Source organism: Osmerus eperlanus, chromosome 23 (assembly GCF_963692335.1).
Source record: "Osmerus eperlanus chromosome 23, fOsmEpe2.1, whole genome shotgun sequence".
In the NCBI taxonomy this organism is placed as follows: Eukaryota; Metazoa; Chordata; class Actinopteri; order Osmeriformes; family Osmeridae; genus Osmerus; species Osmerus eperlanus.
Genome location: NC_085040.1, coordinates 9,600,039 through 9,624,265, shown reverse-complemented (window position 1 = coordinate 9,624,265; position 24,227 = coordinate 9,600,039). Strand labels below are relative to the sequence as shown.

Sequence of the window (24,227 nt, the reverse complement as noted above, 5' to 3'; positions counted from 1 at the left end):
ATGCGCATCCTGGTTTACGCCTGCTTTTAACAGGTGGAGAATTTTCACCGCAAAATAGAGGTGCGCTTTCAGAGGCGGTTTTTGTACATACCGCGGAATACATAATTAGGCGCACTTTACGCATCCCATCTCTTTATGGGAAACTCCCACTTTCCCCTGACCCTCCCGTGAATGCATATGCATGACATGCATGAAAAGCGCAATTTACCATTTTCAGTTCCCGCGACAGGCAGTCTGCGCTTTTACCTCAGTGCGGCATGTTTGTACATACCTCGCCATGCTTTTATATGAGGGGCCGTGAGGGACATTATTCAGAATACCCTCTCACACACACAACTGAAATGCTCTCACACACACTACTGAAATGCTCTCACACACACTACTGAAATACTCTCACACACACTACTGAAATGCTCTCACACACACTACTGAAAAGCTCTCACACACACATATGAAAAGCTCTCATACACACATGAAAAGCTCTCAAACACACATATGAAAAGCTCTCATACACACATGAAAATTTCAGTTAAAACGGAAGGTGTTTCAGTTGAAACGGAAGGTGCCTCAGATGAAACGGAAGGTGCCTCAGATGAAACGGAAGGTGCACAAGGATGTCAGCTCAACCATGTGCTCAACAGCCCTCAAGCAATTTAGCCGAAGCAACGGCGTTACTCAACATATTGGCCTCAGCGGAGACAATCAGAACACTGTCTAACGCCTGGGATACACTGGCTGCGAAGCGCCTGGAAGCGCCACGATCGGCTACGATCGGCTACGACTGAGCAAAAGCTGTTCACACCAGCGTGCATTTCTCCGCGCCGGTCACCAAGCTTTTCAGCTACTCTAGGGAGTCAGGTGGCTGAGCGGTTAGGGAGTTGGGCTAGTAATCTGAAGGTTACCGGTTCGATTCCCGGCTGTGCCAAATGACGTTGTGTCCTTGGGCAAGACACTTCACCCTGCTTGCCTCAGGGGGAATGTCCCTGTACTTACTGTAAGTCGCTCTGGATAAGGGCGTCTGCTAAATGACTAAATGTAAATGACTAAATGTACTCTGAGCTTTCCTTTACGCTGACATGGTACATAAACATGGCATTTGCTATATCCCAGCATCGATCCTTATCTAGCCTACGTTGTTCTTGTAAAATTGTTGCTGGAGGTCATACAACTCCCTGTGCTTTTCAACTTCGAGAAATAATTTGATGTCGTCCATCTCCTTGAACTTCTCGCTGATTTTAGAAATCGACTTGGGGGTTCTCTCTCGGTAGGCTGTGTCTGAACGCGCGTGTGTTGTGTGCAACGCGTGACAACTCGTTTCTCTCAAACAAACAAAACAATTACGGGCATGCCAGCTCAACAGATCAATCCGTTTATTTTCATTCATTTTCATCACGATAACCTTATGTAAAGGCTGTTCGTTACCAACATTGTGTAGTCAGGTTTAATATGGGGTGACCAGATGTCCTCTTTTACCCGGACATGTCCTCTTTTTGAGACCTAAAAAATGCGTCCGGCAGGGATTCCAAAATTGTATGGGATTTTGCCTTGTCGGATATGTGTTTCTCTGGGTCTTTCACAAACTATTAGGCCCTTACAAGTTTTGAACGTTCCACCTTCTTGCGCGAGCTCTGACTGTAGAGAGAACTGTCAATTTGATCAGATAGTGCAGCATGCAATACACGAACAGCACCCCCCCCCCCCCCCCCGACGTTTTTTCCGCAAAAAACTCAAATCTGGTCACCCTATTTAATATAGGGTGAATATAGGTAAAGTAGCTAGGGTACGTAGGCCTCCAAAGTAATATAAAAATATATATATATATATAAAGTCTACAACTTTGTTGTATAAAGTCTACAAATGTTCACCTTAGTCTACAATTAATGTATGGCGGCTATGCTGTATCGGGGCCGACCTGGATGGCCAGTCAAGATTGTTGGGGGTATCAAATTGGTCACATCACTGGATCCCTGTCTGGCCTCATGTTCATAAAGCAAGTTGCGAAAGCATCTATACAATGATCCTAGTAGATTACTCACATCACTGGATCCCTGTCTGGCCGCATGTTCATAAAGCAAGTTGCGAAAGCATCTATAAAATGATCCTAGTAGATTACTCACAACACTATCATCATGATCATATCTGGACACAGCAAGAAATGCAGATAGAGTTTGTGTATGATCACCAAGCTCTCTATAAAGCCTCTCCTGACCGAAATTGTTGGACTCCTCACTTTGCAATGACTCAATGCATTGCAGAGCACTAGTAAAAAAACGTACAATATCCTCTTCATTGCCTCTCACCTCAAAAAATCAAGTTTGGACGTGAAAAACAAAGAGGATCAGGTGAACATGCATTGTGGTTGAAGTACTACTTCAAATCCAGTAAAAGCACATGCACTTCCTGGTGTGGACTTCCTGTTTCCTTCAGTTGAAAGGAAGGCCTTCCTTTTTAATTGTAATGCTCATATTCACCACTGAACTGTTATATTCCACAATATTATGCAAGAGCATTTCAGTTGTGTATATGAGCACATTTCACTAGTATGTGTGAGAGATTTTCAGTAGTGTGTGTGTGAGAGCATTTCAGTAGTGTGTGTGAGAGCTTTTCATATGTGTGTGTGAGCACTTTTCAGTAGTGTGTGTGTGAGAGAATTTCAGTAGTGTGTGTGAGAGCATTTCAGTAGTGTGTGTGTGTGAGAGCATTTCAGTAGTGTGTGTGAGCGTATAGCTTTTCAGTAGTGTGTGTGAGAGCATTTCAGTAGTGTGTGTGTGAGAGCGTATTCTGAATAATGTCCCTCACGGCCCCTCATACTTTTACGCTCACATTGCGAAACAAATACGCCTGAAGTGGGCGCAAAAGCGTTAGTACATGAAGCCTTAAGTGTATCCATCATAAAGTCCATCACACTGTGAGATTATCCAATTTGATACATTTACAATGATTTCTCTGGGCTACTCCTCCCCTCAGGAAGAACCTAGGAAAGTACGTTTTGATTACGACCTGTTCCTGCACCTGGAAGGCCACCCACCTGTCAATCATCTGCGCTGTGAGAAGCTTACCTTCAACAACCCCACAGAGGAATTCCACAGAAAGCTTCTGAAAGCCGGAGGGGTAGGAGAGTGGGGGGGGTCTTGACCACACCATTTAAAAATGGATAATTCCACCTTGTTAAACTACCAAAACTCGTTTCTAGAGAGTTTCTAGGGTGAAAAGAAACTGAGGGTTATGTGAGCTTCACAGAAATTATTGAATGTAGCTTAACCCTTGTGTTATCTTCGGGTCATTCTGACCCATCAGTCATTGTGACCCACCGTTGTATTGCAACAACTTTACCGCATTCAAAAACAAAGTGAAGCATTTTCTTTTAACCAGTGGGCTGTCTCAGACCCCCCACATTGCGAAGGTTAAAAGAAAATTATTTTTATTAGTTTTTGTATTGGGTAAAATTGGGTAAACACAACGATGGTTCGTTATGAACCTTTGGGTCATGTGACCCGAAGGCAGCACAAGGGTTAAAGTAGCACTGTGCCTGTTATCTTTTTGGCAACCCTGGACCTGCTACAGGTCAGGCATCATCTGCTTGCAGGGATATTTGCAGAAACTGTCAGGAGAGAGTTCACTGTTTAGAAGATTGGTTTGGAGAATTTAATGTAATCAATATTTATTGCTGATTGTTATGTAAATTGTTTTATGTCTTCAACAGCAACGGGATCCTCACAAAAGTAGTTTTGAGAATTCTAAAGTAAGTTTTGACATAAAATTATATTAAATGTAATATAAAGAGCACCACATACGCTGCACTTAAACGGCACATTGTACCATACCTTCTTTAAATCAATGAGAAGTTTCTGATATACTGTCTAATGAACTCAAATGGACTGTCATTAAACATACAATTTGGTATGCACTTTTAATGTGGTGTCTGTATATACATTTTCCTTTTGTCTTGGTAAGGTAATGGTTTTGCAGGAAGAAGCCACTTTTGGGCAGCACCTCAAGCTGTCGACACTTCCAAGCAACTCTTTGACTGTGAGTCTCTCAGAGTCTAAGAAGAACAAATCTTTCCAGCAGGAAAAGGTCAGTTGGTGGTTTCTAGGGACAGCCCTAAACTGTATGCCCTAAAATGTATTCTCCTAACACTTAGAAGTCTCCTACTCCATAATCCCTGCATATTTGGAAGGTTCGAGAATATTGTGTGTTTTAATTCTTTTTAATTTAATTTTTTTTTGACTTCTCTGTCAATCATTATGATTTTCACTCAGGAATCACAAGCTACTAATGGTTTTGGAAGGTTTCACAATGTATAAATAAAGGTATTGAAGTAAGTTCAGTTTTTTAAAAGCTGTCAATTTGAAACCTTGAGTGCATTACACTTTTTTGTGACAAGGCTGTAGGTTCCTTTAAAAAGCAACTTCAGTCTATGCAGAAAATACATGAGTATGTACTTTGGGGCACCATCTGTCACAGCCGTAAATCATTCTTGTCAATAAATTGGCATGTTGCTTCTATTACGTGTTAGTTTTAGTCAATTTAAAGGGTTTATTTTACTGCATCCAGCAGAGCACAGTCTGGCAAGGGCAGAGTTACGAGAGGCCCATTGCACATGGAACCTGTTTCCAATCCAAACAGACTGTGTGTGTGATTGATTACTGTTGGAGCAGAGGCACACACACACGTTTCTCCATTATTCTACCCATTATTTTACACCAATTTCATGGTGTCACATTGTTTGTTTTTCTTCACACAATCAACATATGTTCCATGTTTCCATATATCCTACTTTGCAGAAGCACACTACGAAATATTTATTCCATAAAGGAAGGAGTATAGGGTTAAATATGTTGATTCATTTTAGACAGGCATGTTAGGTAACTGAAAATAAAAATATTTTAATTGGTGATATTTTGGCACCAATGAGTAAAGTGAACATCACGTGGTTGGATTATTTTTTCCTGAGAATTTTGATTTACTAGGTTGACTGGGACTTTAGGATATTAGCCTTTTGACCTAAACAGCTGTTTGTGTGTAGGTGGCTGTTGATTCCAATCTTGCAAATGGTTATACATGTAGTTGGAGAAGCTAGCATAGGTGTTTAACCCTTGTGTTATCTTTGGGTCATTCTGACCCATCAGTCATTGTGACCCACCGTCGTATTGCGACAAATTTACCTCATACAAAAACAAAGTGAAGCATTTTCTTTTAACTGTCGGGCTGTCTCAGACCCCCCACATTGGAATGGTTAAAAGAAAATAATTTGTATTTGTTTTTGTATTGGGTAAAATTGGGTAAACACAACGATGGTTCGTTATGAACCTTTGGGTCATGTGACCCGAAGGCAGCACGAGGGTTAAAAGTTGACTTCTACAGTTAGGTCCATAAATATTTGGACATTGACACAATTTTTATCATTTTGGCTCTGTATACCACCACAATGGATTTGAAATGAAACAATAAGATGTGCTTTAAGTGCAGACTTTCAGCTTTAATTTCAGGGTATTTACATCCAAATCAGGTGAACGGTGTAGGAATTACAATACATTTTATATGTGGCCCCCCTCTTTTTAAGGGACCAAAAGTAATTGGACAATTGGCTGCTCAGCTGTTCCATGGCCAGGTGTATGTTATTCCTTCATGGGAGTTTGTTATTTCATTGACAAGGAGCAGATAAAAGGTCTAGAGTTCATTTCAAGTATGGTATTTGTGTTTGGAATCTGTTGCTGTCAACTCTCAATATGAAGTCCAAACAGCTGTCACCATCAGTGAAGCAAGCCATCGTTAGGCTGAAAAATCAAAACAAACCTATCAGAGAGATAGCAAAAACATTAGGTGTGGCCAAATCAACTGTTTGGTACATTCTTAAAAAGAAAGAACGCACTGGTGAGCTCAGCAACACCAAAAGACCTGGAAGACCACGGAAAACAACTGTGGTGGATGACAGAAGAATTCTTTCCCTGGTGAAGAAAAACCCCTTCACAACAGTTGGCCAGATCAAGAACACTCTCCAGGAGGTAGGCGTATCTGTGTCAAAGTCAAAAATTAAGAGAAGACTTCACCAGAGTAAATACAGAGGGTTCACCACAAGATGTGAACCATTGGTGAGTCTCAAAAAGAGGAAGACCAGATTAGAGTTTGCCAAAAAACATCTAAAAGACCCTGTACAGTTCTGGAACAACATCCTATGGACAGATGAGACCAAGATCAACTTGTACCAGAATGATGGGAAGAGAAGAGTATGGAGAAGGGAAGGAACTGCTCATGATCCAAAGCATACCACCTCATCAGTGAAGCATGGTGGAGGTAATGTTATGGCGTGGGCATGTATGGCTGCCAATGGAACTGGTTCCCTTGTATTTATCGATGATGTGACTGCTGACAAAAGCAGTAGGATGAATTCTGAAGTGTTTCGGGCAATATTATCTGCTCAGATTCAGCCAAATGCTTCAGAACTCATAGGACGGCCCTTCACAGTGCAGATGGACAATGACCCGAAGCATACTGCGAAAGCAACCAAAGAGTTTTTAAGGCAAAGAAGTGGAATGTTCTGCAATGGCCAAGTCAATCACCTGACCTAAATCCAATTGAGCATGCATTTCACTTGCTAAAGACAAAACTGAAGGGAAAATGCCCCAAGAACAAGCAGGAACTGAAGACAGTTGCAGTAGAGGCCTGGCAGAGCATCACCAGGGACGAAACCCAGCGTCTGGTGATGTCTATGGGTTCCAGACTTCAGGCTGTCATTGACTGCAAAGGATTTGCAACCAAGTATTAAAAGTGACAATTAGATTTATGATTATGTTAGTTTGTCCAATTATTTTTGGTCCCTTAAAAAGGGGGGGGGCCACATATAAAATGTGTTGTAATTCCTACACCGTTCACCTGATTTGGATGTAAATACCCTGAAATTAAAACTGAAAGTCTGCACTTAAAGCACATCTTGATTGTTTCATTTCAAATCCATTGTGGTGGTATACAGAGCCAAAATGATGAAAATGGTGTCAATGTCCAAATATTTATGGACCTAACTGTATGTGCAGTTAAAGATCCTGTAAAGTAAATTCCATGATTTGCTTCTAAGTACATTATATACATGTGAAATAAGTTCCTGAAAGCATGCGCAAAGCGCAAAACTTTGTTGCACTGAAATGTGGAGTTAGACCGTTGAACAGTTTCTCTCCTGTTTTCAGCTCAGGTTTTGTATGGGCGGCACAGCGACCGATCTAGATCTGATCACAGACGGTTGCATTCTGTTACTCAGCTGGTATGATGCAAAGACAAAGTAATTAACACATAAAACACTCAGAGACTGCAGGTTGGTCTGTTCTGATATTTTCAATTCATTTAGCTCGTTTTGCTGTTGTTGCTAAATTCGAGGGGGCGGAGCTTCAGCTCCTTCAGGCGACACGCCCCCCCCCCCCCCCCCCCCCCCAGTCTCAAGCAGAGAAGACTGCTGATTTTCTCACGATTTCAAAGCCTAATTTAACATGTCTGTTTTTTTTCATTTGAATTTGAATGGGTAGTTAACAACACATTCTTCTGTGGTGTGATGAACTTTTTTCAATTGCACTTTACAGCATCTTTAAGTGATCATTGCTATTTAGATGCAGACAATAACTTTCAAACCACTAAAAGTTTTAGGTTTGAATTATCTTTAAAGTTGTATTCTCTGCCTATCCTCTGTGTCTAGGTCTGTAAGAGGGCTAGCAGGTTTAAGACCAGAGGTTCCAGGGTCAGCAACAGATAAACAAAACAAAAAGTTTAGAGGTAGTTTTGGAAGGTCGTAACACATCCATCGTCTAGACTCTAGATTGTTTAATGGATTTACTGCATCGATGAATTTTGACAGAGTGCTTGTGGCACAATCTCAGGAAAAATAGCTTTGTTGTTTAAAGCAAACGCATTTACTACTCTATACACTCAAGGTGTCTGTCACACTACTTTTTGGGTTGCACATGTGTGACTGTGTGAATCCTTTCCCCTCGCACTGATAGTGCTGTTGAAAATAATGTCCAATGGTCAGGCCTGATTTCTTTGGGTAATAGACTTGCCATTATTTCACGCCACACAGTTTTGCCATCCAATTCTTTCAGTAAACTGTCCAGGATTATTTTATTTTCCTTTTGATTACTCTTTCCCCTTGGTGTATGTTAACTACATAGCAATATCTCATAACATTAAAGTGACGCATGAACTGCTATACAATTACTTGGTAATGCATGTTAGCTGGAGAGGTAATGAAAAGGAAAACTATGTACAGTATATATGCATTTTTTAACTTTATTATAACCAATACTGCTCACTATAAGGTTTAATACTTGACTGCCGCACAAATGTCTTACCTCTGCACAAAATATTTTGAGAACCTATTGTTTTAGTTAATTCTTCAGAAAGATTAAGAATGTTCAAAAATGATTTAATACAATTTTTATTATAGGATGGGACTAAAGGAACCAACACAGCGCTCCTCACCACAACCACCACCAATAGTAACAGATTCTCCAAACTCCACAAACCCTTCAAGGACCACAAGGAAAAACCTTTGAAAGACTGTAAAGAACCCAAAAGTGCCTTCAAAGACTGTGGCAGTGAACCTAGCAGCAAAGCCTCCAAAGATTCCAGGAAACCCAAAGAGAACCAACCACTTAGGGATACAGAGTCGAACCCAAAGATGGGCTTTAAGGAGCCCAAGTCTTTGTCCAAGGAACATCGGACCGAGCTCGGCCTCTCCTATGGGACTGGCCCAGGGATCAGCAAGCGACTGTTGGTGTCCAATAATGAGGACAACGTGACCAAAAAGCGCAAGAAGGGTTTCTTGGAGTTACCGGTGAAAGCGGGAACGGGCACAGCCTCCCTGCCGCACCCACATCATGTGGAGAAGAAACTGCTGAAGGACAAATCTCAGATACGCATGGCAAAACAGCGGACAGACACAGTGGAAATGACAGACAGTAGACGAGCACCTACGTTACCACAATTTCAGGAGCTAGTGGACCCTAATGACTCGGACATGGAGGGCAACATATACACCAAATCAGAGGTGAGTAGAGGCTGAAGTCTCTTATGTATTCTGCATCTTTAATAACTGATCTAAACATTGAAGGTGGAAATGTATCAGTTTTACACCCTTCTTTATAGGGGTGTAACAGTACATGTATTCGTACCACAAATTCACGGTACGGACGTCATGGTTCGGTGCATGCAGTCAGATGAAGAATACATGTTCAGTTGGTCACAGGCCTTTTTACTTTAAGGAAACGGATTATGAGGTTGACCAGATGAAATGCAAAATGTTCTCATCTGTCCGTATTTTGGTGCCAGGAGTTTGAGAAATGCTTGCGGCAAGCTGGCTAGAGAGAGCGAATGTAGGCCCGGCACCACGAGGAGGCAAGAGGGGGCAAAGCCCCCTTCGTTGTATTTTCTGACACCCAGTTTAATTTGAATGTAGGGCTACACTATAGCAAAAACATGTATTCCCCCATAAAATATCTGGAGCTTGTCAGGCAGCTATCCAGCACTGTTGTAACCTGGACAGCAATGTCTGTTGTACGTTGTCAAGAGATTGAATATAAGCATGTTAATATATTAAATCTAGATCAAATTTCCTGCATCTCTGCTGAAACTCAAGTACCCACTTTATATAGTCTTGCTGCTAGTTAGCTAGACAGCATTTCACCCATAAAAGAAACCCTTTTAAACAAGCTGATTCAACCACTGTGTCAGCGTTATCACTCAACACTGCTAAATGCGGCTGTATCTGCGCTGGAACAGTCATAGGCTACATAAATTAGGTAAGTGAAAGGATGTCAAACAAAATGTAAAGGGGGACTCATCGGACTTGAGATCAAATATCTCAAAGGTCCCAAATGGAAAATCTAAGTTGCTTTTGTGAACAGATTGGCATCAAGTTTGACTGTGACATTGAAGTAATATGCAAGGAAACCTAGCATTTGTTTCTTTTTCCTGTTGTACCGAACTCGTGAAAAAAATTGTGAACCCAAAACTACGGTACTTACCAAACCGTGGCTTGTGTACCATTACACTCCTAATTCCTTACAAGACACAAACTCTTAGTCCCTTTAAAAGTACATTTCTATCTGCATATTCTCAAAAATTGGGTGCAGGTTTTCATTAAGGGTAAACAAAGATGAATCCTTGTTTGTATCAATTCAACATATTGATCTCTGTGCCTGCTGTAATTTGAATGTGAGTGAAGAGGTAGGCTGGAGTTGGGCAATGCAGATGAAAGGTTATGCTATTATTTTTTTTATTTTTTAGATTATGTTTTGAGGGTTGTTAGTGTTTTGTTCCATCCTCCTCATGCTCGGGCTATAAACATTAAATTATGGGATTCAGAGAACCCCCATAACAAAGGTCTGGTCTCCAAGAGGGGCCAATAAACATAATGGGGGTTCAGCTGCAGAGGGATGCCTTTCTCTGGGTGGCCAAACAGGAAATGTACCCCCCCAGCACCACCGTCCCTGGTGGAATTGAACATAAAGACTGTGGCATTTTCAAGATATAAACCATTCACAAAAATGTTTTACTATGCAGGCTACCTCAACTTAACAATACGTTTTTTGTTCAAATACTTGCAAACGTTACTTTACACTACCCATCATTTGATGATTATTAAGCAGGCCTTTCTAAAGCCCCATGAACAGCAAACTAATCTTGCCAGTTTAAGTTTTACTGTTTTATGGATCGATTATTTGCTTTTACATTTATGTCATGGAGAACAGCACCCACTGACTGGTTGGTGTCTGGCTGGGAATTTGAAGTTGAGTCTAGACTATAAACCATGGTTAAATATCTTATCTACAGTAACTAATATCTCGTCTTCCTGAGTAGGAAGTTTTTCACTCACTCACTTGACGAAGACGGCTACATTACTGTCACCAACTGGCTTAAGGAGTTTTATTCCTAGCGCAGGCGGAGGATCTATCAGCAAAAAGAACACTAAAGAGGACTGCATTTTGTGAACACATTCTAAACTCTCGCTGAAACTCAGTTCAGTGTTGCGGTGTTAAGTGCCCTTGGGAGGCAATCGATTGACAGACTTCTTAGTGTGTCTAGGATCCAAGGGTTGCCATGTCCTCACACATTTTGAGGAAACTCTGCTTAAGAGAGGCTTTCTAAGGAACAGAAAGGCAAGTTGATTTATGGTTTAATGGCATGTAAGGAGAATGAAGAAAGAGGCAATGAATAGCAGAGGGGTACCTTTTCATCTTCCAAGGACACTGGGCAAACATTCTGCATTCAAGACAAAGTAACTCACTGTGTATTGGTACCTTAGTTATTGACTGAATTTCTTTTAATTCAATCATTTCATGTTTTTATTTTAAGGTTGCCAGTAGTTTATTGTATATGCCCTGAGTCTAGAATGCCTAAAATACAATTTAACACATTATTTTCACTTTTACTTTACAGTTACACTGATTGTCTGTCCTGACACTAGTTTTATTTCAAATATGGACAGTCAGGACCTTTTTGATAATAAAACATATGAGGGTGGTCTATTTCCTGCTCTGTGTGTGTGCAAGTGTTATTGTGACCTAAAGAGATTGTCCACCAAGACAGGTCATAAATGAGGGGTAGAGTGCATGGCTAGTGAGTCAAATGCCGGGTGCTCTTTACAACATGCTGTCAACCCTGGTGGCCTAGGTATGTCTACAGCTTGTTCAGTTGAAACACCTTTTAAAATTAAGGTTTCTTTCCTCCCCTTATAAATAATTGGTATTGGTGCCGGTTTAGGATTTCACCTTTTTGATTCAATGTGATAAAAAAAAAATCATCCTGTTGGTAATCTGGTTAACACCTCAAATTTAAGACAAAAAATAATGTTTTCTACTAGGGGTGTAACGATACATGTATTGTTACCGAACCGTCACGGTATGTACGTCACGGTTTGGTGCATGCAGTCAGTCAAACACTGCACAATTTTCTCTCATCTGTCTGTATTTTAGTGCCGGGAGGTTGAGAAATGCAAACGGTAAGCTAGCTAGATAGAGCCAATGGTAGTTTGTCAGCGCTCTAAAGTTGAAACGGGCAAACATTGGACTTAAGCTAAAATGTTTCACATGCCCCAAATAGAAAATGTTATCAATTTTCACAGTCGGGTAGACAATACTTTCGTGAACAGACTGACAAAGTTTAGGATACGGCATTTGAAGTAATATGAAAAGAAACCTAGTATATAGGGTTTTCCTGTTGTACCGAACTCCATATTGAACCCAAAACTGTTATATCTTGGGGTGGGTCTTTGTCTTTTGCAAGGAGGGAGGAAACGAGTTATTGCATTCAACTGGCTTTTATTCGGAACTGTGTGACAACTAACAAATATAGCTGCAAGCAGCAATGGAGGGGCCAAGCAGTCCAGAGCAGGACATGGCCTCCATAGCAATTGTGCAACAATTAAGTCACAACAACATGTTGCACTCATGCAACACACCAAGTTTTGTTGAAATATCTGTTTGCATTCAAGATTACGAAGTGTTCAAAGTGTTTTTTCTGGTATAACATCGCAGGCCTCCTCTGCCTGCGGTGTTATACCAGATTGGTGACAATCGGACAAATGGTTGCCGAGTTACGCTCTCACGTCTCATTTGGGTTAGGGTTATTATTAGGGGCCAAGCAGCGAAGCTGCGAGGCACCTATTGTTATTGTTAGTATTATTATTGTTGGAATGCTGCTTCAGCATTCCAAGTATTGTTCTTTGAATCTTTATTCAACTTATTTATCTTCTATTTCTTCCGTGACACCTTTCAGCACCTTCAAATCTTCAGCTATTAAACCGTTCAGCTATCAAAAAATTCAGCAGTTTCAGGCCATGGGTGCTATGACTTTTCAGCTTTGTACCTCTTATGCTTGAATTAATATAAATCAATATTCATAATATTTTTAACATGGGTTTCCAATGGAGTTTTCTTTCAAATCCTCTCAAACTTCTTTAAACTTCTTCAACTTCCAAATCCTTCTTCTTCCTCAATCTTTCAGCTAGAGCCACCATTTAAACTTTAAAATGTTGACAAAACCCTAAACTATTTTTAAATAATTCATCTTTTTGATATCTATTCAACTTTTTTCAATATCACTGATTATGTTTCATGACTTTTTCAAGCCGTTTCTGAGATTTACATGGGTGTTTACGTGAAACCCTAGAGTGCAGACTGAAACGCTTAGAGTGGAGGGCAGCTTCGGATGTCGTTGAAAAAATATTTCTAGTTTGCCAGCATTGCCACAATTTTCGCTCTTCATGCTTCGTTTTTGGATCAATAGATAGCTAATTTTGTGCTGGTCGTAGACAGTTGTCTGTTGAATCCAACAGACGTACACATTTGATCAGAGCCCCACGAAAGCGAGACAAAGTCCAACTCTCGCCCCATAGAGACCAATGCAAATCTGGTGACAAAATCGTCAGAGAAAGCAAAAAGAACAAGATTTTGAAACTGCCGGTAGAGTCGTATTTCTGACCGCACAGAAATATAAAGGACATCTCTGGTTTCGGCAGAGTCTTGGGTCTCTGGGTCTTTGGATTGGACGTATAGTTTTGCATCTAGGTCAACTTGTTTGAGGTGTGGATGCTAGGTAAATGTTCGTTTTTCTCTCTGCCTAGCTCGTTAGCCGTCACAGCTGCGCCATCACCGTGACAACCAAACAAACACGCACCAGGAAAGCAAAAGGGACACGTTTTCGAAACTGCAGGTAGAGTCGTATTTCTGACCGCACAGACATATAAAGAATATCTCTGGTTTAGGCAGAGTCTTGGGTCTCGGAAAATATCCGTATTTTTTGGATTGGACGTATAGTTTTGCGTCTAGGTTAACTTGTTTGAGGTGTGGATTCTAGCTACATTAGTTATTCTCTCTGCCCAGCTCGTTAGCCATCACAGCTGCGCCATCACCGTGGCACCCAAACAAACACGCACCAGGAAAGCAAAAGTAACACGTTTTCGAAACTGCAGGTAGAGTCGTATTTCTGACTGCACAGACATATAAAGAATATCTCTGGTTTCGGCAGAGTCTTGGGTCTCGGAAAATATCCTTAGATTTTGGATTGGACGTACAGTTTTGCGTCTAGGTTATCATGTTTGAGGTGTAAATTCTAGCTACATTTCTCTTATTCTCTGCCCTCAGCGCGTTAGCAATCATAGCTGCACCATCACCGTAACGACAGACACGCACCACTCAGTCTCTCAAATAGGTGATTGGTACGTTTACTTGACCATGAGAAACCCGATTACTAGCAATTGTCGGTTTATGCCAATAATATGATTACTCCGTTTACATGTGTAATTAGTTATGCGATTACTCAATAAACGTGTCTACATGATTCTTTTTTATTAATCGTTGTATGCTCCACGGACAAAACTTGCACCATCATCCTTCTGCAACAAAGTGTCGCCGTGTCTTCCTGTATCGGCCCTACTGCTGTATGTTTCATTCCATCAACACATTGAATCCTACTAAGAAAGCCGAGTAAACGCACTCAATGCACACATCTGCTACTGCTATTACTATCCCAACTATAATTTCAGCTGATAAGACAATAATATTCTTTTTATGACTAGCTAGCCTAGGCCTACTTCTTCTTCTGTTTAACAGTTCAGCTTTCAGCTTCTCCCGCATTGTATTTCAGCTCTTAGCGTTGTTAGATGATGCAGTTCAGCTTCCACACTCCCTCTTTTGTGTGAATCACACATTTTTAAAATCAATTTCAGCTTGCGGGTATTTTCTCATTTCTGTATTTTCAGCCATTTAAAAAAAATAATTTCAGATTTCAGCATTCCAACGCATTTTCAGCATGAAATGCCTTTTCTAGTTATTATTAGGGGCCAAGCAGCGAAGCTGCGAGGCACCTATTGTTATTGTTAGTATTATTATTATTGGGTGTGCTCAAGCCTTCGGCGAGAGCACAACCTTTGTTCTCGCACATATATATTATTATTATTATTATTTTTATTTCTTTTTGCCCCCCTAAAACTCAGTCAATATTTGGCCTACATAGACAACGTAGGTGTCAAAAGTTTCGTCTTGGTAACGATTGAGTTGCTTCTATTGGAATTTACGTTCCGTTGCATGGTTTAGGCTGAAGTTAAGTTTTTGTGGCGAAAAGTGAAGCTAACGGTGGCTAATTTGCTAGCCACAGTCACTGACGTTACTAACGTCACTACGTCACGAAAACACGCGTGACTACCTTTGGCAGAACATTCGTTTCGCATCTGTTAACTTGGGGGATAGCTAGGCTAACTATAGCTTTACTGCAAGGCAGCTGCAGAAACGCCACAAGCAAAGAGGCCAGGGTGATAACTATTTACTCATTTTACTTTGTGATATGACACACAATTGTGATGTGTAATGTGCAGTATAAGCTGATATTATTAAGGAAGTACATCTACTTTCGGAAACAGTAGTCTACTATTTCACTGAAGTATTAGCATCATGACATTAGCCTGTGTTGCCCGGGCAACACATACTACAGTGGTCTATGATGTAGCGTTATCTGTTTTCAATCGTTAAAATAAACATTCCTCACATATACATTTTCGTTGTAGGATTTATTCTGACATTAGTAAACGATTTGTTGGTGAAATTACCATTACCTGTGGTTTCAAACCAGTGTAGCTCACTGCAACGCTGTAGCTTACGCGAGACACACGACAAAAACATCTAACTTACACAGCTGTTTAGGAAGTCAAACGGCGACAGAACATGTTCGGCACTCCCCTTACTTAAATCAAAAGTCTATCTAACTACTAACCTGAACTTCATTGCCACAGCCTAAACGTTGTCAATCTGTTCATGAAAATAATTAATTTCAGCTTAAACCGTACAACGGAACGTTAAATCCAATTCAACCAACGCAATCGCTACAGTACCAAGACGAACACAGCAGTCGTCTAGTACTGTACCGTAGTAGTACAATTTACCGGGGCAGCTTCTCCACACAGGGCTATATCGCATTTTGCGTTGTTACTGACAATGATCGCTACCAGTGAGCTTTTTATAAATGAGCGATTTTCCACTAAATAAATGTCAAGCTTATTTACGTTTTGGGGGCATATTTTCAGTTAGCAGATGGTACTGTTTGAATCGCGATTCCATCTTCTACTGCCGGGTAACGTCGTAGAATAATCTTCAAAGGGGGTTCTTTATTAATGAATGTAATGAGTAGGCTAAATGCCTGAAAATATCATGAGAAGGGAAAAACTTAAAATGACGTTTAAATCATAGAGATTAGGTCAATTTTTACACCGGTCTGCCAAATTTATTAGTTTTGATTCAACGATGAGGCTGCCTCTTGCAGGGGAAATGAGAAGACATCTATTTCATTCTACACTTCACTCGTATTTTCAGTTGTAAATGAGCAGCAAAAAAAATATGCTTTTAAATCTATGTAATCTTTATAAATAATAAGTATGCATTTTTATATAAAATATACAGAAATATCAGTTGTAAAAATGTCATTCAAAAACGGAACCCTGTGCAACCGACGCAAGCAGGCACACCCTACAATTTCCCCAGAAATTGTACCCTCTAGTTATTAGGGGCCAAGCAGCGAAGCTGCGAGGCACCTATTGTTATTGTTAGTATTATTATTATTATTATTATTAGGGGCCAAGCAGCGAAGCTGCGAGGCTCCTATTGTTATTGTTATTATTATTATTATTATTATTATTATTATACTTCTTAAGACTGGGTGTCTATGGCAGGCCCTAGAAGCGCTTGGTCGAAAGTTGTGAAATTTGGCACACTCATTGGGGACAGTCCCCTGGTCCAATTCACAAAGTTTCATGTCCCATACTCGGGCACTCTAGCGCCACCAATGGGTCAAAGTTGGACTTGTGTTTACACACGCAACTTTTGAACCGTATGACCAATTTTAAAAAATGAGGTACCATTGGATTCCCTGGACCAAGACGAGTTCAACACACCCTATGGGGTCAATTTCCGGTTATATAGATTTTCCGCTATTTCCGGTTTTATCAAAAACCTTTTAAAAGCCTACTCCTCCTACAATCTTTGTCAAATCTTCTTCAAAATTACCAGATATGCTCTTCAGACCAAGCCGCACAAAAGTTATGGTAGAGCATTTTGATACCCACAACCGTTTGTCCGTGACAGCCAATCAAAATAAGCAGAAAAGCCGCCAAACAGGAAGTGAAGTCATATCTCAGCAGTTGTTTGAGGCAGTGAAACTAAATTTGGTACGCCGCCTCGGAACCTTATTCTGAGGATGTCCTCAAAAAATTGTCATGTGACTAAAAGGGGGCGTGGCCGGAAGCATAAACGCGTTTTGGCTAATAACGGTTGAAGTGTTTACCTTAATAAAGTAATTTCTTTGTCTGTTGATGTCTTGTGAGATATAAAGCCTGACTATTAATAACTTTTCATAAAATTCGAATGGACGTGGCCGCCATTTTGGATTTCATGGAAAAGTGTAAAAACCTTTTGCACGCCCCAATTTTTGTCCAATGTTTACCAAATTTGGCAAAGATGATCTTTAGACCCAGTTTCACAAAAGCAATCATATGAATTTTCAATTTTCAAAAACGTTTGTTCGGTAGAGACGATCAAAAGCGGTGGCGAAGCCGCCAAACGAGACGCAAGAGCATATCTCAGCAACCATTTGCGCGATTGTCACCAAACTTGGGTTCCATCGTTCCCATGAGGAGCAGAGGAGGCCTGCGGTGTTATACCAGAAAAATAACTTTGAACTATCAGTACTCTTGAACGCAAACATATATTTCAACCAAACTTGGTGTGTTGCATGAGTGCAACAGGTTGTTGTTACTTAATTGTTGCACAAGTGCTATGGAAGCCATGTCCTGCTCTGGACTGCTTGGCCCCTCCATTGCTGCTTGCAGCTATATTTAGGGACCAAGCAGCTAAGCTGCGAGGCACCTATTGTTATTGTTAGTATTATTATTATTATTATTATTATTATACTTCTTAAGACTGGGTGTCTATGGCAGGCCCTAGAAGCGCTTGGTCGAAAGTTGTGAAATTTGGCACACTCATTAGGGACAGTCCCCTGGTCCAATTCACAAAGTTTCATGTCCCATACTTGGGCACTCTAGCGCCACCAATGGGTCAAAGTTGGACTTGTGTTTACACACGCAACTTTTGAACCGTATGACCCATTTTCAAAAATGAGGTACCATTGGATTCCCTGGACCAAGACGAGTTCAACGCACCCTATGGGGTCAATTTCCGGTTATATAGATTTTCCGCTATTTCCGGTTTTATCAAAAACCTTTGAAAGCCTACTCCTCCTACAATCTTTGTCAAATCTTCTTCAAAATTACCAGATATGCTCTTCAGACCAAGCCGCACAAAAGTTATGGTAGAGCATTTTGATACCCACAACCGTTTGTCCGTGACAGCCAATCAAAATCAGCAGAAAAGCCGCCAAACAGGAAGTGAAGTCATATCTCAGCAGTTGTTTGAGGCAGTGAAACTAAATTTGGTACGCCGCTTCGGAACCTTATTCTGAGGATGTCCTCCAAAAATTGTCATGTGACTAAAAGGGGGCGTGGCCGGAAGCATAAACGTGTTTTGGCTAATAACGGTTGAAGTGTTTACCTTAATAAAGTAATTTCTTTGTCTGTTGATGTCTTGTGAGATATCAAGCCTGACAATAATAACTTTTCATAAAATTCGAACGGACGTGGCCGCCATTTTGGATTTCATGGAAAAGTGTAAAAACCTTTTGCACGCCCCAATTTTTGTCCAATGTTTACCAAATTTGGCAAAGATGATCTTTAGACCCAGTTTCACAAAAGCAACAAGATAAATTTTCAATTTTCAAAAACGTTTGTTCGGTAGAGACGATCAAAAGCGGTGGCGAAGCCGCCAAACGAGGCGCAAGAGCATATCTCAGCAACCATTTGCGCGATTGTCACCAAACTTGGGTTCCATCGTTCCCATGAGGAGCAGAGGAGGCCTGCGGTGTTATACCAGAAAAATACCTTTGAACTCTCAGTACTCTTAAACGCAAACATATATTTCAACCAAACTTGGTGTGTTGCATGAGTGCAACAGGTTGTTGTGACTTAATTGTTGCACAAGTGCTATGGAGGCCATGTCCTGCTCTGGACTGCTTGGCCCCTCCATTGCTGCTTGCAGCTATATTTAGGGGCCAAGCAGCGAAGCTGCGAGGCACCTATTGTTATTGTTAGTATTATTATTATTATTATTATACTTCTTAAGACTGGGTGTCTATGGCAGGCCCTAGAAGCGCTTGGTCGAAAGTTGTGAAATTTGGCACACTCATTTGGGACAGTCCCCTGGTCCAATTCACAAAGTTTCATGTCCCATACTCGGGCACTCTAGCGCCACCAATGGGTCAAAGTTGGAGTTGTGTTTACACACGCAACTTTTAAACCGTATGACCCATTTTCAAAAATGAGGTACCATTGGATTCCCTGGATCAAGCCGAATTCAATGCACACCATGGCGTCAATTTCCGGTTTATAGATTTTCCGCTATTTCCGGTTTTATCAAAAACCTTTGAAAGCTTACTCCTCCTACAATCTTTGTCAAATCTTCTTCAAAATTACCAGATATGCTCTTCAGACCAAGCCGCACAAAAGTTATGGTAGAGCATTTTGATACCCACAACCGTTTGTCCGTGACAGCCAATCAAAATCAGCAGAAAAGCCACCAAACAGGAAGTGAAGTCATATCTCAGCAGTTGTTTGAGGCAGTGAAACTAAATTTGGTACGCCGCCTCGGAACCTTATTCTGAGGATGTCCTCCAAAAATTGTGTCGTGACTAAAAGGGGGCGTGGCCGGAAGCATAAACGTGTTTTGGCTAATAACGGTTGAAGTGTTTACCTTAATAAAGTAATTTCTTTGTCTGTTGATGTCTTGTGAGATATCAAGCCTGACAATAATAACTTTTCATAAAATTCGAACGGACGTGGCCGCCATTTTGGATTTCATGGAAAAGTGTAAAAACCTTTTGCACGCCCCAATTTTTGTCCAATGTTTACCAAATTTGGCAAAGATGATCTTTAGACCCAGTTTCACAAAAGCAACAAGATGAATTTTCAATTTTCAAAAACGTTTGTTCGGTAGAGACGATCAAAAGCGGTGGCGAAGCCGCCAAACGAGGCGCAAGAGCATATCTCAGCAACCATTTGCGCGATTGTCACCAAACTTGGGTTCCATCGTTCCCATGAGGAGCAGAGGAGGCCTGCAGTGTTATACCAGAAAAATAACTTTGAACTATCAGTTCTCTTGAACGCAAACATATATTTCAACCAAACTTGGTGTGTTGCATGAGTGCAACAGGTTGTTGTGACTTAATTGTTGCACAAGTGCTATGGAGGCCATGTCCTGCTCTGGACTGCTTGGCCCCTCCATTGCTGCTTGCAGCTATATTTATTATTATTATTATTAGGTTAATAACTCATGCTTCGGCTAGCACAACCATTGTTCTCTCACATATATCTTATTATTATTGGGTGTGCTCAAGCCTTCTGCGAGAGCACAACCTTTGTTCTCTCACATATATATTTATTATTATTTATTTTTGCCCCCCTAAGCCTCAGTCAATATTTGGACTTCATAGACAACCTAGGTGTCAAAAGTTTTGTCTTGGTAGCATTACGTAATTACGAAAATACTGAACTACTATGACGCTTGCATGGCTGCCGCCTAGGCAGTCTCACGGGCGACGCGCACTCGCTCAAATTACAAAGACTTTCACGACCTAAATAAAAAATCTGAGATGGCAGTTCCACTCGAAATTGCTTTCTCAACAAAACCCAATGGTTGGTAATTTTGGTGGTTGGCATTTTTCACTCATAATACAAGCTCCAATTTGCGTGCTAGAACGTCTCTATCACATTGTATCCATGCGTCGTTGCTAACGTGTGCTGACGTAGTGACGTAGGCTAGCACTGGTACCCTTCGTTGACAGAAGACACTTTTTGTCACAAAACGTTGTAACCTCCTAAACTGTGCAACGGAGTGTAAATAAAAATACAAGGAACTCGATCACTACCAAGAAGAAACATTTGACACTGACGTTGTCTAGGTAGTCCAAATATTGACAGATCCTTAGGGGTGGGAAAATAAATAATAATAATAAATATATGAGAGAGAACAAAGGTTGTGCTCTCGCCGGAGGCTTGAGCACACCCAATAACAATGAATGCTTAAATATCCCATAGTGCCCCTGGATAACCCCACTACGGTATACCTGCATGGACAAACGTAATACACAACAAAAACCAAGGTAAATATTAAATTGTTAGTTACATATTAAACCCCTAGTTTCTGCATATGAAACGGTCACTGATTTTACGGTAAACTATTGTAAAATCTTGAGCATGCGGGTCGTCCAGTCTTGCGCGGTAGAGTGGCTTGCTATGCTCTTGGTTCCGAGGCTTGTGCACGCTCACAACCAGCTGTACACCAGTGGAAGTTATAAACCATTTCAACTGGGGCAAGTTGAACACCGGAGACAGCTGGTCAGCACAGTGCTTGAGGGTGGCAGGAGAGACAGCGTCTGGCCCAGCTGCTTTGCGTGGGTTCTGCCTCTTGAAGAGTCTGTTAACTTTACCCTCGTGAATGGAGAGTGTCGTCACTGTTGAGAGGGGGGGGAGGAGGGGAGGGATAGCTCAGGACAGTCCAATTGTCTTTCAAATCGGCAGTAGAACTCATTCAGGTTGTTGGCCAGGCATTACATTACATTTACGCATTTAGCAGACGCTTTTATCCAAAGTGACTTCCAAGAGAGTTTTACAAAAGTGCATAGGTCACTGATCATAACAACAAGATAGCCCCAAACATTGTGGGTAGCCAAACATGAAGCATACATTGTGAAAACCAAATAAGTCCCAGAGGGAAGAACAATAAGAACATGTAGTTAGACAAGTTACAATTAAACAGCAAGAACCACAAAAGTGCAAGAGTGTACCTGTGGAAAAAAGCAAGCAACAATAATATATTTCACGGCGAGTACAATCATTTTAAGACAGTGAGGGAGGGAGTCAGGTGGCTAAGCGGTTAGCGAATCGGGCTAGTAATCAGAAGGTTGCCGGTTCGATTCCCGGCCATGAGAAATGACGTTGTGTCCTTTGGGCAAGGCACTTCACGCTACTTGCCTCGGGGGGAATGTCCTTGTACTTATTGTAAGTCGCTCTGGATAAGAGCATCTGCTAAATGACTAAATGTAAATGTAGAAAGTTACAACAAACCAACAAAAGCTACAGTCTCTCAATAAGAGACATTGTGATCCTGGAGGAAACGAACAGCAGGTCCAGCCAATCATTCCTAAGTGCCGTTGTACTCCCGGAACAAGTGCGTCTTGAGCCTTTTCTTGAAGGTGGGGAGACAGTCAGTGTCCCTGATGGAGGTGGGGACTTGATTCCACCATTGGGGGCCAGACAGGAGAAGAGCTTGTGTTGAGACCGGGCGCTCTTGAGCGGTGGGACCACCAGACGGTTGTCAGAAGAAGACCGAAAGTGGTGGGTGGGGGTGTAAGGCTGAAGGAGAGACTTGATGTAGTCGGGTGCAGTCCCGTTCACCGCTCGAAGGTCAGTACCAGAGTCTTGAATCTGATACGGGCAAGAGTCGTTAGTGGAGTGGGGGGCTCTGGGCTTGTAGTTGGTAATCTGCTTGAGCCCTCTCCAGACAGAAGCAGAGTCGTTTGCAGAGAATTGGTGTTTTGGTCTCTCCGAGTAGTCTTTTAGCCTCCCTCACCGCCTTGCTAAACATGTTCTTCGACTCCTTTAATCTGTCCTTGTCCCCACTTCTAAACGCGGCCTCTTTGTCCAAGCACGCTTGCAGATCCTCCAAAGCCTCACTGTTCCACTGTTTCGATGTCCTCACAGCAGGCTTACAGTGCTTTAGCTTATGCCTGTGTGCTGGAATCAGGTGGACCATGGCGTGGTCTGAGTGACCCAGTGCTGCTCGTGGGACCGCATGGTATGCTTTGCTGATTGTAGAGTAGCAGTAATTCAAAGTGTTCCCTTCTCTGGTAGGGCATTTGATGAATTGTCTGTATTTAGGGAGTTCTTGGGTGAGATTGCCTTTGTTAAAGTCGCCTAGTACAATAACCAAGGACTCCGGATTTGCATGTTCCACACTCAAAATCTACCAGCTCGTTTGCCTCTCCTACGAGCTTTCGCTGCTAGGACAAAGCTGAGGGTGGCTTTGACTATAATACCCACTAATTCTGCCGCTGGAAGCAGGAAAGTGGGAAATAAATCCACAGGAGTTGTAGTCCTGATGTTAAGAAGTACTTCTCTTGTTAGAGAACCCCGGAAATCTTGGCAGAACACTGAATTAACAGACAAAACGACACAAAACAGAGCGCACCAAACGACTGAGGCAGCCATCATCGGCGCCATAATGTGACATTCTTGTACCTATCATCAATACGTGCACCATGTGCCTGAGCTTTGGCTTTGCCTTAGGACGCACAGACCTAGTTGGCTTTAGAAGGCTATCACCAGGGCATGGAAGCTCTTATTGGGTCAAACAAGGTGTCAATCGAAAGGTCAGAGTGTAGCGGCCATCATCACGTTTTCTGTTCGTAAATATTCTAAGCGAAACTCCTTCCATGAGCAATAGTGCGTGAGTGACTGGCGTGAGTAACTGGCGAAAGCAGAATGAAGCAACAAGATCGTGTCTGTGTGGAGGTAATACATACATGTAACCAGATCATTTTTGTTGGGATGTTTTGCAGCTGTGAGCCGTATTAGGTAAGTAAATAGTTTTTCCTCACGCTTTTCAACAAAGGTAGTATATCACAAAGACGTTGAGTGTACTTGCTGTTTGCGACTCGATCTTGAAATGGTGTAAATCAATGGAAGCACAAGAATCGTAGCTTTCCAATGATGTATGACATGTGCAGTTTAAAAAATATATCTGTTACAATTTAGTGTGCAGTAACTGGGGGAGGAGGGGGCAGAGTTTCCGGCCCGCAGGCGGGCCTGGACCGTAAACAGGTTTTAAGCGACTGGACACGACTCTCTAGCATAGTCAACCATTCAAGTAAAATGTCACATGTAGGACAATGTGAGTGGGTGAGAGACATTGTAGTCAACTTACTTTGTAGCTTGGGCCGGCCAAGAGAATCTGTCTTGTGCGTGGCTAGTCGAACTGGTAGAAGGTAGCCTACAGTAGTTGAGTTGTGTTCCAAGAAAAGAGCAGAGTCAGGAAAAACTAATGTACTATTAATGTGTAGAATCAAATTCCTTATGGATAAGGATTAAA

The 24,227-nt window shown here is 41.6% G+C and overlaps 1 protein-coding gene across 1 annotated transcript in view; it reads left to right on the top strand.

Moving 5' to 3' along the window:
- The window catches only part of mllt3 (MLLT3 super elongation complex subunit), a 105,119-nt gene that overhangs the window by 29,881 nt on the left and 51,011 nt on the right, over positions 1-24,227 (top strand). Inside the window, 4 exon segments of the mRNA XM_062449613.1 lie at positions 2,968-3,111; positions 3,704-3,742; positions 3,955-4,077; positions 8,432-9,034. Of these exon segments, the coding sequence (XP_062305597.1) occupies positions 2,968-3,111; positions 3,704-3,742; positions 3,955-4,077; positions 8,432-9,034 (909 nt within the window).